Source organism: Saccopteryx bilineata, chromosome 4 (genome assembly GCF_036850765.1).
Source record: "Saccopteryx bilineata isolate mSacBil1 chromosome 4, mSacBil1_pri_phased_curated, whole genome shotgun sequence".
In the NCBI taxonomy this organism is placed as follows: domain Eukaryota; kingdom Metazoa; phylum Chordata; class Mammalia; order Chiroptera; family Emballonuridae; genus Saccopteryx; species Saccopteryx bilineata.
Genome location: NC_089493.1, coordinates 272,947,146 through 272,965,500, shown reverse-complemented (window position 1 = coordinate 272,965,500; position 18,355 = coordinate 272,947,146). Strand labels below are relative to the sequence as shown.

The 18,355-nt window shown below is 41.7% G+C and overlaps 1 protein-coding gene across 2 annotated transcripts in view; it reads left to right on the top strand.

The window, feature by feature from the left end:
• Positions 1 to 1,393: 1,393 nt before the first annotated feature.
• The window catches only part of NIPSNAP2 (nipsnap homolog 2), a 28,857-nt gene continuing 11,895 nt past the window's right edge, over positions 1,394 to 18,355 (top strand). Inside the window, exons 1-7 of one of the 2 annotated variants that reach the window (XM_066274703.1) lie at positions 1,398 to 1,571; positions 9,461 to 9,600; positions 9,683 to 9,728; positions 12,993 to 13,087; positions 13,385 to 13,455; positions 14,314 to 14,454; positions 15,327 to 15,358. In XM_066274703.1, the coding sequence (XP_066130800.1) occupies positions 1,480 to 1,571; positions 9,461 to 9,600; positions 9,683 to 9,728; positions 12,993 to 13,087; positions 13,385 to 13,455; positions 14,314 to 14,454; positions 15,327 to 15,358 (617 nt within the window). In that variant the 5' untranslated portion in view covers positions 1,398 to 1,479. Of the gene's footprint in view, positions 1,572 to 9,460; positions 9,601 to 9,682; positions 9,729 to 12,992; positions 13,088 to 13,384; positions 13,456 to 14,313; positions 14,455 to 15,326; positions 15,359 to 18,355 lie in introns of both variants that reach the window. The other variant, XM_066274704.1, reaches the window with a different exon arrangement.

The following is an 18,355-nucleotide window of genomic DNA, read 5'->3' as shown; positions in this document are numbered from 1 at the left end:
ATCTGAAAGCTTTTGTCTCCTGAAATAGAGCTGAGAAATTGGGGGAATATGTGAGAAAGTCACAAGGGTGTATTGACATTACTGCCTTGAAGTGGCCCAGCCTTCTGCTGTGCAGGGACCTGTCCTTTCTGCCCTAGGGATAGCTCACTCAGCCTCTCTTGTGGGTCTATTCAGCCTCTACAGCCTCCCTGAGCACAAATCAGTTGGGATCAGGAACTCTTTCAAACCACCCAGCCTCTAGATTCCTGTCCCTGTGTCCCTTGGCCTCCTTTCCACTGGCCTGTAAGAGACAGTTGTATCTCCCTGATCTGGAGCAAATCCTTGTTGCCACTCCTCCATCCACAAGATCTGCTTCTGTCCTCCCTGGTGGGTCCTGGCCATATTTAGGTGTTCAAACATTGTTTCAGAAAACTCCTGTACCCCTTGGGCGCCAATGCTTCCTTCACCTCCAAGATTACCAGCTTCAGAGAGCCCCTCAGTCCACAAACCCAGTGCCGCCCCCATCCCTACTACAGAGAGAGACATACCTACCCAGTCCTGGGAGCATTTTCCCCTTGGCCTCTGCAGACTCACACTAACCTTGAAACGCTCCCTTTAGTGGGTGGGGCCTCTGCTGCTCCCTTTCTGCCCACTTTGTCTTGGTTGCAATTTTCATGGTTACATTTGTGGCTCTTTTATCTGATGGCAGGATACACTTCTCCCAGACAGTGCCCGACCCACGCCTTTAAGTTAATTCCTCTGCTGATTAGAAATGTCCTCCCTTCTCCCACTGGTCAACTCTTCCCTTGGGACTGTGCTGTTGTGCCAGCTCCTGGGTGTCTGTCCTCCACTTCACAGTCTCTACCTATTACATGCTCTCCGTCCATGCTCCCTTGACACACTCGATCCAATCATTTCACATCCTGCCCCACAGGACTGAGATGGCTTGAAGGAAAGGATAGCTAGAGCCGGCCCACCACTGCTGAAATATATAGGAACAATGTAATTCCGAGCCTGTGAGAACTTGAGTGTGTTTCCATCCACAATGCTTCTTATTAAAGCTGTATTCCGTGTTTGTTTTGCTTGTTTATTTATGTTGAAAAGGGAATATATTTACATGGTACAAAATTTAAAAGGTAATCGGGGAGAACTTTGTGCCCCAGGCCCTGGGGTCCCCTAGCAACATTGTTACTCTTTTCTTTCAAGCCTTGCCCATGTTCCTGTTGCACACCCTGTCTTGGGCACCTGCTGGAGGTCACTGATTCTTCTGCTTCTTTCTGGCTCCTTTCTCCCGGTTGCCGGACCTCCCGCTCCCGCACGCACTGCGCACCCGGTCTCCACGGCGCGTGCCCCGCGCCCCCTGGCGGCTGCGCCCCTCACTGCAGCGGCCGCGCGCCCCGCCCCGCCCCGGCCTCGGCAGGCCTAGCCGAGGGAGGGGTCGCGGAGGCGGCGGCGGCGTCAGCTGCTCCCCGGACGGTGGGAGCCGAGGCGCCGAGCAACATGGCGGCACGAGTGCTGCACGCCCGAAGTGCGGCCTCGGCCGGCGGCCTCCTACAGCGGGCGGCCCCCTGCAGCCTCCTGCCCGGGCTCCGGTGAGCTGCGCCGCCCTTTCGGGGAGGGGCCGGCGCGGGGCGGAGGGCGCGGGGTCGCCGGCGCGGGTCTCCGCCCCGGCCTGGCCGCGCTCCCACGGGGCAGGGCGGCCGGGGCTGCAGGGCGGAGGGGACCGAGGCCGCGGTCGGCCGGACCGGGGCTGGCGGGCGCCTCGGCGGGGTCCGAGCGCCTTCCCCTCGGGCTCAAGGTCACGGCGGGGACGGCACGACACGCAAGGCCACGTACGCCCGCCGTGCCGGCCGAGCCTGCGGGACTTGCACCCGGGGCGGTGGGCGCGCGGCTGAGGCCGCAGGCCCTGCGGTCGGCGGGCCGGGTTCCCGCCGGGCGTGCCGAGAGCACTGCCCGCGCAAAGCTTAGGTGTCCGCATCTGCAAACAGGAGAGCTACTCCGCACCTCTTAGGTTGTCGGGGGGGAAAAAAACAACTCATCGTCCCGGCTGAGCCCTCACTGAAGGGGAAGGGAGTGAGGTCTCCGTACTAAGAGCAGTCTTTGACTTGCATTTAAAAGTAGGTAGTGGATCAAAAAGTATTTACAGTTTTCAGCACTAGGTAGGCGTTGGGTTCGTGTTTTAACTTTTTTTCTCTTACCTCGTTGGACTAAAGGTGTGGTTTTCTGTATCCATCACATTGACATAATCATGTTCCATTTTCCACATTCAAAAAAAACCCCCCAAACCAGTACTAACTTACACGTAGGTTTGCTTTCTTGCTTTCTCTACTTTGGGTAATTTAAATGTTATCTTTTCGTTTGTTTGTTTTTAATTAAATAATGAGCCTCTAGAAAATAACGGTTGGCACTTAAAAATGAGAAAGTGAGGAAATGACCTGTTTGTTAAACTCTTACTATTGGCTGGGAGGCTTTATATACTATGACATTTAGTTAAATCCTAGTAGCAATCTTAAGAGGTAAGTAATAGGATCTGCGTTTTCGAGGTGAGATGGAACCTCGAAAGGTGTGAGACAGATAACTACAACAGGCATTTTCTAGCCTGAACCTAAGGAGTTTGTCAGGCTTCAGACCCGACGCCCTTCCTAGGACTGGTGCTCAGTAATGTTTGTTTCCAAGTTGATTAACAAAACAACCTTCTTTTATTTGTATTCTGTTATTGAGCATCTACTGTGTGTCTTACCTTTTTCACACAGGTGATAAGAACCCATGAAATTCGTACTTTCTTTCAGCTGAGACTGAAGGTGCTCGCTCAACAAGTTCACCTAGATGGCCCAAGGTCACAAAGCTAGGAAACAGGAGAATTGGACATAGGTCTGCCCGGTACCCTGACTTCCTGCTGGGACCACATGATCTCCGTTCAACCTATTGGCTCTTTGATCTCTGTCTCAGGTCTCCTATACCTTTTGACGACTCCTTCCTGGGCTCTAGTTTGCCTTAACTGTAGGTGTTCTTTAGGACTCACTCTAGACCCAGTTAATTATCTGATTCTATCAAATATTGAATGTATATATAAGATATCTTTGAAACCATATGGAACTGGGCATAGTAGCCTTCGTCACTATCTGCAGGAAGCCCTGGCCAAGAAAAAAACCCATATAGACTTACAGATTGAGGCAGGAGCTATGCGAGAAAATCAGGGAAACTGCGCACATGAGATCATGGAATGCTACTCCAAGGAAATGATTTTAAGGTGAGACCTGAAGGCTCAGTGTGCATGCAAGTCCTGAGTGGGAAGGAGTCAAGCATGCTGGAAAACCTGAGGCAGAGCACAGGGTTGAAGGGAAGACTGGCCAAAGGACAGGTGACAAGGAGTGAGGGCCAGATAATTCTGGGTCTTACATGCCATCTTAGCTTGGATTTTATTCTGGGAGCTGTGGGAAACATTTGAAGATATAAATTCTAGTGTGACATGATCTGATCCTCAGTTTTAAGAGATCAATCTGATTTTGGAAAGGGGACAGAACCAAGGGGAGTGGTCACCTGGGTGAATGCTCGTTTATTGACAGTTGTTTGTTTCGTAGGTATATGAGTTTCCACCATATGCTGGGTGCTATTGGAAACTGAATAAGGCACATGGGTCCTCACTGTCTTGCTAGTAATTCAGCGAAGGAGAAACAATTGTAGGTTGGGGAGCAGTTTGAATCCAGTAAAGTTTGAGATGGCTGTGAGCTATTCAGATGGAAAGGCCAAGCAGGCAGTTGGCCTTCTTAACCTATATGACTCTCCAAAGGCGATGTCTGGGCTACAGGAAACTTTTGGGAGTTGTCAGCATAAAGGAATGCTAAATGTTGATAGATACATGGGCTTCAGTATACCGTTTTGTATTTGAAATTTTTCATAATAAAAAAAAATTTTAAACCATAGGAATGAATGAAATTGCTTGAGAGATTATGGATAGAGAAAGTGCTGAGAAACAGATCCTAGGATGTGTCAACATTTACAGGCTGGATGTAGGAAGAAGAGGCTGGCAAGGCAGACGGAAGGAGCAGCATTCTGTCACATTGTTATGTGACAGTGAGCAGGGGGAAGTATTCAAGGAAGAATGGTCACCTGTGCCAGATGCTGCTAAAAGGTTAAGCTGACAGAGTAAAACTGGATTTGTCAGCAGGGGTATTGCGGGTGACCTTGCGAGAGCGATTTCAGAGGGAAAGGAGGAAGTCTTGCTGGACTCTTACATGCCAGCACTTCTTACCTAGCTCTGCTCTGTGCCGGACCCAGAGTTCCAGCCACTTCGTAGACATTGTGCTAGTGCCCCACAGGTGCTTGAGATGCGTCTGTACCCAGAATGCAACTCATCTTCCTCCTGCAGAGCCTGCTTGCTTCTGGGTTCTCTCTCCCCAGTAATGGGAACATCTTCCATTTAGTGGCTCAGGCCCATCCCCTCCTGCTCCCTCCAATCCACATCCAGCTTGTCTTCACTCTGCCTTCTCTGTCACCACTGCCCTAGCGCAACTCTCAGCTTCCTGCCTTATTGCTGTAGGACATCCACCATACCACCACCCAATCTGCTTTTTACACCTCGAATTTTTTTCTTCTAACTTCCCAGTGTTGCACCATGGACAGGGTAGCATCCAGCTGATGGGCATGCATGGTACACCAGAGCCTACACACCCTGCCCCCCTCGCCCTCCCATTATTGTGGTCACCATCCTCTCACACACTGGTCTACCTTACCAGACTCTTCCCTGTTCCAGAAATATGCCAAATAGTTTCATGACTCCATGACCCTGGACGTGTTGTTCCCTTTGATTGGAATTGTCACCTACCTTGTCCACCTGTCTTTCTTGTCCTTCAAGACAGAGCCAGAATGTCTCCCCTGGAGTCCTTGTTGCTCCTTAACAGGCCAAGCTAATGCTTCATTCCTCTGAGCTCCCACAGTGTGTGTGTGTGTGTGTGTGTCCTTGCGCAGCATGCATACAGCTACAGTATCCATGATCACTCTGTTTACTGAATAGTTTTTCTCATGAGACTGAACAGGCTAGGTAGGCATCTGGTTCATCTTTATATCCTCAGGGCCTGGCATGGAATGCTTATTCTATTTAAAGTTTAGTGCTCCCATCCAAGTACTAACCAGGCCCAACCTTGCTTTAGCGCGTCGAGTTCGGGTGAGATCAGGGTGCTATAGCCCATAGGTTTTTGTAGAATGTGCTGCCCCTACCCCCCCTTCTGTAAAGTGCTGCACAACGTATATATGATCTTATAAAGACAACTGATTGTGGTGTTTGTCACTGTCATTAAAGAATACCAGCCCAGTGGGATCTTATCACCCTGACAGCTGTTGGCATAGCTGCTTCTACCCGCTTCCATGATTCAGCTTGGACAGCTCGGTGACCTGGGCACATTAGGCAGCCTTCGTCACCTGACACTTGAAAGGTTTCCGAGCTTCACAGTCAGTTGGAGGTAATGTTGGGCCAGACTGTTTTTCATTTGTCAAGACAGTTGCTACCCAGGTTCACAAGCAAACGCCACTCAGGTTCTTGTGTGTGTCCTGTGATATTGACTATTTCTTAGATTTACCTTTAGTTTACAAAACATTTCCATATCTCTAGCCTATTTTACTCATTTTAAAATATATCCCTTTGAAAAATATATATATGTATATATTCCTTTGGTATTACTAAAATCTGAAGCAGATGTTAAGTTGGGGAGATTTGTGTTTGGGAGGTGTTCCTTATTGGTAAAAATATTTTGAACTTCATAGATCTAGATTCATACTTTTATTTTGCCACTGCTTAGCTCAGGTCATTTAACCTATCTGAGCCAATCTTTAAAATTCGATAATACATACCTTGCTAGATTGTTCAAAGGACTGAGGACTAAACGAGATGACATAGATAAACTGCCTAATCCATTGCCTAGCAGGAAGTATGTCTACTTGCAAAAATTAGGGGATATTTTATAGCTTCATATTCATTTTTAAATATCTGCTAATTTTTGCGAGCAGTATACTTGTTGACTCGTAATCCCCTTAAGTTCGAAAGAGGAAGAGAAAAATTACTTAGGGATATTTTCCCCCTTCTAATTTAGTCTTCCAATAATTGTTTATTATGCTCTTATTTTATGAGGTATTAAATGCTGCAGAAATTAAAAATCAATGTGTGTACATATGCTTGAATGTGCATTTCTGGAACGATACACTAAAAATTAGTAGTAGTAGTTGCTTTGATGAATATTTTATATTTAAAGAAATGTCCTAGTGCTGATATTTTTAGAAAATTTCATAGAACCCATTTCTTAATTGTTAATCCTAGGTTCTTACAATTTATTGAACAAAAAAATTCTAAGCACAGTTGCTGTTTAGTGAACTTAAAATCTAAAAGAAAAAGCAAGAATTATACAAGGTCCCATTAACCTATCTTAAAATTTTCTATGTAAATCACTAATTTTATATACTTGCCATTTTGCTTCATGATATTCTGCAAATATCTCAAAATGTGGTGTGTTTAAAACACTAAACCAATTCACAAAATGTTATTTTTATTGCAATAAATTTTAACATGGTTCATTTGAAGAATTCCCTTCTTTAGAATGAGTTTATTTATATAATCAACCAGTGAATTGAAAACAAATGCCATATGTTTTGGTTTTTGCTAAATGGCTAATAGTTTTTTTGTTTGTTTTTGTTACTGAGAGGCAAAGAGACAGAGACAGACTCCTGCATGCACCTCTACCGGGATCCACCAAGCAACTCGTTTCTCCATGCTCTGTCCATCTGGGGCTGCTGCTCCGTTGCTTGGCAACTGAGCTATTTTAGCTCCTGAGGCGAGGACAGGGAGCCATCCTCAACACCCAGGGCCACCTTGCTCAACCATTTGAGTTATGGCTGCAAGAGGAGGAGAGACAGAGAAAGAAGGGGGAGGGAGGATGGAGAAGCAGATGGTTGCTTCTCCTGTGTGCCCTCACCCAGAATGGAACCTGGGACTTCACAAGCCGAACGGATGCTTTACTGCTGAGCCAACAACCAGGGCTGCTAATAGCTTTTATTTTTTTATTTTAAAAGTTTGGGGTTTTTTTAAACTTAATTCTTTAACTCTCCCTCTCAGGTATTCCATTAACACTTTCTTAATTCTGTGGAACTTTAACATATGGTAAAAGCAAAATAGAAGAATTGTAAATGTCTTTTTACAAATGCTATATGAGATTATATATATTTCTCCTGTGCATTTATAAAAAAAGTTGCATGATTGGCATTAACTTATTTTGCTTCTTTACTATAAGCCTGCAATTTTTTTAAGTTTTGAAAAAAATACTTTTTATTTCTTGATCATTATTTATAGAAAACATTGTTAATTTTCACATATTTTATGTTTCTGTATTTGTAAGCTTATGGCATTCAAAGGTCTTTTTATTTTATTTCTAGCTATTTGTGATAATATTCTGTGACTTAGTTTTAAATAAAAGGAACCTCTTATGGGGAGAAAATTGCCTGTAATATTTGTTCATTAAAGCAGAAAGTCATTTTTTTTTAAGCAAAAAAGGAAAAGGCTGCCATCATTACTATTAGCAGTTCACTTTGTGTGTATCAGTGGTGCTGTTCAGTGCCTCAGAGCATATCTCAGATAGATGTGTAGGTACCTCTATCTCATTCTTTTTTTTTTTTTTTTTTTTTTTTGTATTTTTCTGAAGCTGGAAACGGGGAGAGACAGTCAGACAGACTCCTGCATGCGCCCGACCGGGATCCACCCGGCACGCCCACCAGGGGCGACGTTCTGCCCACCAGGGGGCGATGCTCTGCCCCTCCGGGGCGTCGCTCTGCCGCGACCAGAGCCACTCCAGCACCTGGGGCAGAGGCCAAGGAGCCATCCCCAGTGCCCAGGCCATCTTTTCTCCAATGGAGCCTTGGCTGCGGGAGGGGAAGAGAGAGACAGAGAGGAAGGAGTGGGTGTGGAGAAGCAAATGGGTGCTTCTCCCATGTGCCCTGGCCGGAATCGAACCCAGGTCCCCCGCACGCCATGCCGACGCTCTACCGCTGAGCCAACCAGCCAGGGCCATATCTCATTCTTTTTAATGATTGCATTCTATTCTGATTTGGGATATTCCCTAATTCATTTGACCAGCCCCTGTTAATGAAGATAGATCCAAGTTGCCTGTGCCGGGAAGAAATTGGGAACAAGGCAGTAGTGAACGTTTTTGTGCATTCAACTTGGTGCTTATCCAAATATAGCTGCTTGTAGGACAGAAACTGCAGAGGCAATTATTGGGCCCAAAGACCTATAGTTTTAAATCTGATTTGTGTAACCTCTAGGGAAGTTACACAGATTTGTAATTCCTCTTGCAAATTCCACTTGTGTGGAAGTATGCACTTAAAAATAAACTTACAGACAACAGAATGCATGGTGTTACCAGAAGGTAAAGGGGCGGAAGGAGGGTGAGCGGAAAGGGGCTCAAATATATGGTGACAAAGAAACTAGTCTTCGGGTGGTGAGCGCACAATAGAGGACACAAATGTTGAATTATAATCTTGTACGCTTGAAAACTGTGTAACGTTATTAACTAATGATACCCCAATACATTTAGAGTTCATGGTTAAAGTATAAATTGATACTTAAATCAAATTTACCCTCACTGTCTGGCAGCATATAAGGTAGAAATTATATAAGATGAAAATTAGCACATTTTGTGTTAATGAACTTTGTGCCTGACAGTTAATCTTAATTCTAAGGTTAATTTAGGGGTTAAATAAATTTTTCAGAATAATTCATTTCTCGGTATATTTCTTTTCACTTTTAAATTATCATTTATTGATTTTAGAGAGAGAGAAGCATTGATTTGCTGTTCCACTTACGCACTCGTTGGTGGATTCTTGTATGTGCCCTGACCGGAGATCAAACACACAACTTTGTCATATCGGGATGATACTCTGACCTACCCGGCCAGGGCTCACATTTTCTTTAGTTCTGATAAAGTTTAGGTGACTTAAAATTTGCGATTTTAATCATCTGTAAATGTACAGTTCCATGGTGGCATTATACATTCACATTGTGCAACTATCTCTAGAACTCCTTCATCTTCCCAAACTGAAACTCTTCACCAGTTCTCCTCTCCACCCCCTAACAACCACCTTATTTTCTCTACGACTTTGGCTACTCTTAAGTTTCTGTGTATATTTTTTTCTAGGTCAAAAATTGCTTTGCAGAAGGGAAAAATACATAGCGAAAATTGCAAAGAGAAACATGAGAACTCTGTTAAGAGAGCCACAAGTTACTTTACACTTTATTCCTGTGGTTTAGAGTGCACTTCCTAGAACACGGACTTTTGTGGTATCCCAGGTTCTAGTATAGTGCTTAGAATAGGTGCTCACCACGTGTTTGCTGAATAGATTGATGAGTTCATGAAAACAGTGCATTATGCGACACTACTAAAGACACTGAAATCTTTGTACCTCTGATAAGACTCAAGTTTTTGTGTTTGTTATTTCATAGGAGTGTGACATCTTCCAGTAACAGACCTCGAGAAGACAGCTGGTTAAAATCCTTATTTGTCCGGAAAGTTGATCCAAGAAAAGATGCTCACTCAAATCTCCTAGCCAAAAAGGAAACAAGCAGTCTGTACAAATTACAGTGTGAGTGATAGGTCTGCTGTCTTCATAGTTGACTTGATTCCCTTTGTTCATAAGTTCATCGTTGAATTTTCTTTTGTTTCAGTTCACAATGTTAAACCGGAATGCCTAGAAGCATACAACAAAATTTGGTGTGTATACCAAACTATCCTTTACTTGGGGAAAAATAATGATTTTAATATGTGTTGATTCACTAACACTTAATAGCAGAGTCAGATCTTCCTTCCATTTTCTTAAAGATGAATGTTCAGAGGCTCTTAAGTTGAGCTCCGTGTGGGATTACCGAGAGCATTTTGCTTTTAAGCACTCATACAGTAAATCATCACATGAGCTATCAAACCTTAGAATGTTACTAGAGTCTTTAAGATTGGAAGGGACCTTGCCAGGCTTTCTAGTTCATCAACTCATGCGGTGCTGAGTCCTTTCTGCAGACCTGCCTGCCTGTGCTGAGATATGTTCCGACGTCCCGTCTCCGGGCAGCTCTGAGTGTTAGGAATTAGAACTCATGTCCTATGGCCTCCATTGCTTCCAATTTATTTCTGAGTAAAACTGCCACATGGAAGTCCCATGTGCATCTGAACGTAGCTGCCATTTTTTCCCAAATCTTCCAATTTGCCTGGATTCAAATCCCTTCAGCATATTTTCATGATTTGAAATCCATATGTCTTACAAAATTTGTAAACTTTTGGACTAAAGAGAAAATAAAGTATAATCTTAATTAAGTTAATAGATACAATGTTTTAATGCTCAATCTTGAGCAAATTTAATTAAAGAGCCTTTTTTTTTTCTTTTTTTTTTTTACTTTTACTATCTGTTACTTTCACGAGAAATGATTCTGTCACCAGAGTCAGCATAATCTGTTTTATTTTTGGACGTAGTTTCTGAAATATAACAGTGTAGACTTTCTTACTCAGCGCAGCACAGTTCTGTTTGTTTAAAAATGCCCTAAAACAAAGCAGATACTTCTAAATCTTTTCACATAAAATGGTATTATTTCTCTATGCCGATGTTTTCTTGGGTTATCTTTCCTGTCCTGTTTTTATTACTTCATCTCCTGACTCGGATTTCTGTCTATTCATGTTTCTATTTGGATGTCTTGCTCTTCCTTCAGGCTCAACAAATGGAATCCCCTTGCTCTCTTCAGCGTCCCTGTGTGTGTTACCCACCATGGGTTTATCTAACCCAGTGGTAGTCAACCTGGTCCCTACTGCCCACTAGGGGGCGTTCCAGCTTTCAGGGTGGGCGGTAGCTGAGCAACCAAAGTATAAATAAAAAGATAGATTTAACTACAGTAAGTTGTTTCATAAAGATTTATTTTGCCAAATTTAACGGAAATCTGACATAAAGTACTTGGTAAGTAATTCTTATTACATGCTTTAACTTGCTGTAACTCTGCTTTATAAATTTTATAAAGTAAAGTTACTTCCCTACTTTATAATCACCATTACTGTGGAACCGGTGGGCAGTTAGAAAATTTTACTACTAACAGAGATACAGAAGTGGGTGGTAGGTATAAAAAGGTTGACTACCCCTGATCTAACCCTTTCCTTAGTGCTGTGTGAGTAGTTAATTACTGAGCGCTCTGCATTCTTCACTGACACGTGTTGAGTTCTCTTTGCTGGTTTCCTTCTCCGTCTCCCTTTCCCAGCTTGTTGAGCCCCATTTCCAAGTAGCCTTCCTAGACTTGTAGCTAAACCTGTACTTCCTCCCCAGCCTTCAGTCCATAACTCAAAAGTTTGTCAAATTGATCTGCTTGAGTTCTGTATTCTCCTTCATCCTGCTGGGGTTTTTTTCTTTTCTTTGAAACTTCAGCAACTCCTGTGTTCAGTATGTAAAGACTTAACTCCTGCCTGGTTTGTCGGGACCCCCTTAATGAGATTCTTCGCACCTATCCAGTTCTGGGTACAGGTACTACCTACTTTACAGCCTCCACTCAGGGAAGGCCAGGGCTTCGAAGAGCAGGATTGGGGCTTTCAACCAAAATGATTTGCTGCAAATCCATGTAAGACTTTGGTGAAAAACCTGTATCCCATTATCAGGCCTTATCACCTTGCTGGGCCCCACCAGAGTAATTTGTACAGACTTCCTTCTTCCACACTGGCTGCAGTTCGGGGTTGTTTACTTCCTGCACAAGTCTGATGGCAGAAAGGAGGCCTGTTTCCATTTCCCTAACAATCTTTCCCCCCCCCCAGTTCCCATTAATCTCCTCTTAGTTCTGAGCATAAGTCTAGATGAGCCAGTACAATGATGAGACCATGCATATTTTTTGAAGGGTAGCATTCATTTTTATGGGTTTTTAGTTAGACATAAGACCATTCTGAGCTTTTTCTCTGTTAACTGTTAATAAACACCCAGTCCTGGTGTCTCCAGCCTCTAGTATGATCGCTAGGTTAATGTCATTCATTGTCAGCAAATAATTTAAACGGGTTCCATTTCTATCCTTGATATCTTTTTGCATCCATTGTTGAATCTGTATTGTACTTTTTCATTACAACGTATCTATTCAGAAAGTAGACAGGCTTTAGTTTTTCTCTCAGTATGGCAAAGTTATGTTTCTTTCCTTTGCCTTTCCTTGTAAACTAGAATCTGTACTATAGGAAGTTTTCCTTGGAACCAACCTCTGATCCGTCTGTTAAATTAATACACTGTTGGGACCTGTCACGGCTTTGCCTCTGCTGCTCCACAGTCTGCGGTGGTGGAATGGGTGGTGTGTCCATTGTGGGATTATGGGGTACCTCTCAAATCCCCTCAGTTGGTTAAATTAAATAGAACCTGATTATTGCTTCATGTTCTATCATCTTTCATTTGGATTTTTCTGTCACATTGATGCCCTTTGAAACCATTGCAGTTGTGTTGTGTTCTAGCTCTGTCTTCATTCTCTTTTCTCTGCCCTTTACCTCAGCCTGATTGAGCCACTTCTGTTGTCTCCCCATCTTAAACATTACTTTCTTCCCTTCCTTATTTTTTCCATGTTCTTTGTCTGCTATTTCCATTTCCCTCATTCTTCCTCTCTCTGAAACCAGCAAAACTTAGTTAGCTTTTATAGATATCACCATTCTTAAGTGTTCCTTCTGGAATGGCAAGTAGTGGACCCATAGTTCCTGGAATCTTGGAACCCTGGCTCTTTATGATTTTTATCACGTGTTTGAGTTGCTTACAAATGTTCTAGATAGTTTAGGACGTCAGAAACCCAAGTTCCTGATAAGTGGGGTTTCAGAGTGGAACAGAATTCAATCAACAGGTTAATTTTGCATGTTGCTTTGTCATAAATATGTTCTGGGGTCACTTGTCGGTACGTGGAGTAGATGGCCTTGTTCCCGTTACTGCTCATGAGTTGTCCACCTGGAATAATTTTGTTGCTTGTTTAATTAGTGTTGCTGTCTCTTCTCTTTAAGTCAAGAGGTGTTGCCAAAGATCCATGAAGATAACCATTACCCTTGTACTTTGGTGGGGACTTGGAACACGTGGTATGGCGAGCAGGATCAAGCTGGTAGGAAGCAGAAGTCTTTGGAATAAACACTTGTTCCTTAAGTCTTTATGTAATATTTAATTTAATGCTTGTTTTCATAATCAAAACTTTCTAAGTCACAGTTTAGTTTTATGGTTAAAGCTGTTTCTCCAATAATTCATTACAGAAACTTTTTTGTTTTAATGTTTGAATCTATTACACTATTGTAATTTTATAATGTAACTTATAAATGTGTGTTAATATGCATATCTAGAATATTTTCAAGGTAAGACTATCCTGAAACTCTAAATTTATGTTATCTTTTAAAATATATTTCAGTCCACCTCTGGAGGTATGAAGGAGGCTATCCTGCCCTCACAGAGGTCATGAGCAAACTCAGACAAAATCAGGTAATGATTTTGAAAATGTCATTTATTTAAACTAATGATATAATAGATGTTAGTACAGAAATAAATGACTCTGTCATCAAGTGTTTTACCATTACTAAACAGCTGTTGGCCGTAAATATTTTATTATTTGGACTCTCTGAAGATGTATTCAAACATAAAGTAGCCTGTTATAATACTGTAAAATAACTTAGAAACTGGTCAGGTGGTACTTGGGCAGTGGTAAGTGAGCATGTAGACTCAGTCAGGCCTGGGTGGCTAGCACGTACCTGCTCCAGGAACTTATAACCACGTGTTCCTTACCTGGGGCTGACTTTGCTGTCCTCCCCTCCCTTCACGAACAGGTGCATGTTAATGGACAGAATTGTAACAGCCAAATGTTTTTAGGAAAGAAAACCTTTTTGTATAGCTACCCAGTCCAAATATAATTGGCTTTTGGATTCTTTGATGTTTATTTAATTTTGTTTTTGTTTTTTTGAGTTTATATGAACCAAACTGATGACACGTCAGGAAGCAAGACGCTCCTAGATTCAGTGCTCCTAGATTCTTGGATGTTTGGTAGTCTCCGTATCACCTCTATTATTATGCTGTCAAACAATGTTAGGAGAACCTAAAAAGTGGGAAATTACATTTATTTATATTGTCATTTAAATAATTAGGATGGCCATGTAGCTCATCATCTAAACCTGGATGTTTGAGTGTAAAAGGGAATGCTGATAGTCATCATGCCGGTTTGATAAGATGTAAAGTGGGACCGTGTTTATAATAGTATTCTGTTATAGGAGGAACGTACCTGTTCCTAAAGTGGGCTAATGTATAAATATAAGAGAATTGCATGAGCAGTTTTTTTTTCATTCAAAGGAATTTTTGGAATTCCGGAAGGCAAGAAGCAACATGCTTCTCTCTAGGAAGAATCAGCTGTTACTAGAATTCAGTTTCTGGAATGAGCCTGTTCCACGGTCAGGACCTAATATATATGAACTCAGATCTTACAGACTTCGAGTAAGTACTGAAATATGCAAAGAAGCATGAATACCCCTTAATGCTGACAGAAAAAGTTGAGTGTACATTCTGTGATACATGTTTGGCAGTGTATTTGGGTTTTGTTTGTTTGGGGGGTATTTTGGCATTATATTTTGATTGGCTTGTTTTCACCTCTCTCCAGCTCTTCTCTTATATCCTTTTTTAAAAATCTTAATTTCTCATGTCTTGTATTCTGCTAAGCTCTTCCATCTTTGATAATCTTATACCTAATATTTATTATTTGACATTTGTAGCATTTCTATTTTTAAGAGGAAAGGCCTCAAATGCAGGACTAGGTACAATATATAACATCTATTGTACATGAACTTGAGCAACTAGTAAATGTGCAACCGTGGAGTAAATTGTACAGCACTGTAAGGTTAAAAAGGAATAAACAATATTTTGTAAGACTCCAGATGTTTTCCTACTGACTACTAGCAAGAAAGCCGCAGATGGCAACATTGGTCTAACACTCAACATTGTACTAGAAAAAACAAAATGATGTACTTACTAAGTTTACCTCACTAATGTATTTTTAAAAAATTTTACAAAGTCTCAATAGTTACCAGCAGTTGAATAATTAAGTCCACGTGGCGGTTGGTCCTCACTGTGGTCGTGAGAGCCGTAGCTGGATGCCTTATGATAGGCAGAAGTAGTTTTACAGTTGTAGTAAGAAGAATAAACTCTGTGTTTCAGTGAATAATATTACTTTGTAACATTTTTTTATTTGTTACAGCTCACATTATTAGAAGTTAATTTTTAAGTTAGTTTTGTCAATTGTTATTTTTTACACTTCTGTTTCAAATTTGTCACAAAAGAACTAACACACCAAAATCCAAATCTCTTTTCAGCCGGGAACTATGATTGAATGGGGCAATTACTGGTGAGTATGTTACAGAATGGTGAGTTTCTAATCTTATTAATAGATTGTATTAGGCCATCATGTTAATTGTAGGAATGAATGAATTCTGGGATAATGCTGTGATTTGATACTAGACTTGTGTTGTTTGAGATTTTTATTATGAAATTTTTCAAACATTCAAACCTAGAGAGAAGAATACCATGGATTTACCCCCCTTCCTTACCCATTACTTAAGCTTCAATAATTATTAACACATAGACAATCTTGCCTGGGTCTAACTCCCCCAAACCAGATAATTGAGAAGTAAATCCCAGACAACATACCATTTTGTCCATAAATATTTTGTTGTATCTAAGAGATAGGACTCTTTTTCTTTCTCTCTCTTTTAATGAATCCTCAGTGTTGCATGAGTTTATGTTATATTATTCTTGGACATTCTCTTTTCTACAGTGTTAATTTTGTCACATAAATAAAGCACCAAAATGATAGGGTTGCTATTTTTTTTTTCTTACAAGTAGCAGAATACCAATTTTTCCTCCCAAAACTGATGTCAATTCAACACAATATCTATCAAAGTCCCAGTAGGCTTTGGAAATGTAAAGGACCCAAAATAGGCAAAACAACCTTGAAAGAGAAGAACAAAGTTGAAGGACTCACACCTCTCAATTTTCAAACTGCCTACAGAACTAGAGTAATCAAGACAGTGTGGTACTGACATAGAAACAGGTATGCGGATCAGTGGAATAGAATTGAAAGTCCAGAAATAAACTCTCACAGATATGAGCCACTACTGTTCATAAATGTGCCAAGGCAGTTCGGTGGGGACAAATAGTCTTTTCAACAAAGGATGCTGACACAACTGGATATCTTTGCAAAACGATGAATTTAGACTCCTATTTCACTTTATATACAAAAATTAATTTAAAATGACTTGAAGAACTAAATATAAAACTTTTAGAAGAAACCAGAAGAGAAAAATCTTTGTGACCTAGGATTGGGCAAAGGGTTTTTAGATATAACACTTGAGTCATGATCACAAAAGAAAAAAATTGATAAAATGCAATTCATCAAAACTGAAAACCTTTGTAATTGAAAGGACATCATTTTATATTAAGACAAATCATAGACTGGGAAAAAATTTTGCAAATCATATATTTCAGAAAGGACTTGTATCTAGGATATATAAAGAAATCCTCTAACTCAATAATAAAACAACCCAATTAAAAAATGGGCAAAGAGGCCTTGGCTGGTTGGCTCACTGTTAGAGCATTGGCCCAGCGTGTGGATGTCCTGAGTTTGATTCCTGGCCAGGGCACACAGGAGAAGCATCCATCTGCTTCTCCACCCTCCCCCTCTTGCTTCTCAATCTTTCTCTCTTCTCCCTGCTTGCAGCAGCCATGGCTTGATTGGTGCAAGTTGGCCTGGGCTCTGAGGATGGCTCCCTGGCCTCTGCCTCAGGCGCTAAAAAATGGCTCCGGTTGCAATGGAGCAAGGGCCTCAGATGGGCAGAGCATCACCCCCTAGAGGGTTTGCTGGATGGATCCTGGTTGGGGCGCATTCAGGAGTCGGTCTCTGCCTCCCTTCCTCTCACTAAAATAAAAAAATAATTTTAAAAATGGGTAAAGAGGCCCTGGCTGGTTGGCTCAGTGGTAGAGCATTGACCCAATGTTTGGAAGTCCCAGATTCGATTCTGGTCAGGACACACAGGAAGCGACCATCTGCTTCTCCCCTCCCCCTCTTCCTTCTCTGTCTCTTTCCCCTCCCGCAGCCATGGCTCAATTGGTTTGAGTATATCACCCCAGGCACTGAGGATGGTTCCCTGGAACCTCTGCCTCAGGCACTAAAAATAACTCAGTTGCAAACATTCGCCCCAGACAAGGGTTGCCAGGTGGATCCCGGTTGGGGCATGTGCAGAAAAGTCTGTCTCACTATCTCCCTTCCTTTCACTTGAAAAAGAAAAAGAAAAGGGCAAGAAGCTTAAATAGGTAGTTCTCCAAAAGTATACAAATGGCCAAAAAGCACATGAAAAGAAGCTCAGCATCACTAATTGTAAGAGAAATGTATATCAAAACCGCAGTGAGACATCTTATACTCTTTGGGATGACTGTTACTAAAAGAAAATAACAAGTATTGGCAAAGATTCAGAGAATTGGAAACCCTATACACTGTTGGTAGGAATGTAAAATGGCAGCCATTATAGAAAACAGTACAGAAGTTCCTCAGACATGAAAAATAGAATTATCATATGATTCAGCAATCCCACTACTGAGTTACATATATTCAAAAAATTCAAAGCAGTATCTCAAAAAGATATTTGCACACCCATGTTCATTGCAGCATTATTCACAGTAGCCAAGAGATGGAAACAACCCAAATATTCATCAACAAATGAATGGATAAAGAAAATGTGGTATATACATGTAATGGAGTATAATGTAGCCTTTAGAAAGGAAATCCTGCCACATGCTGTCATATGGATAAACCCTGAAGACATTAGACTAAGTGTAATAAGCCAGTTACAAGGGACAAATACTGTATGATGCCACTAATACAAAATATCTAAAGTACTAAAATCACAGAAACAATAAAAATGTGCTTGGCAGGAGCTGGGTTGAAGGGAGTTAGTATTTAGTGGGTAGAAAGTTTCAGTTTTGCAAGATGAAGAGGTTCTGAGACCTCTTGCACAACAATGTAAACGTACACTGCTGCAAATATTAGGGGATATTTCAAAATGAATATGAAGCGATAAAAAATTTTTCATTTTTTTTTTTAAGTTTTTGTTTGTTTTTAATTTTATTTATTCATTTTAGAGAGGAGAGAGAAAGGGAGAGAGAGAGACAGAGAGGGAGAGAGAGAGAGGAGAGAGAGACAGAGAGAGAAGGTGGGGAGGAGCTGGAAGCATCAACTCCCATATGTGCCTTGACCAGGCAAGCCCAGAGTTTTGAACCGGTGACCTCAGCATTTCCAGGTCGACGTTAAAATGTTTTGTTTTTTTTTATCATTTTTTTATTAAACAAG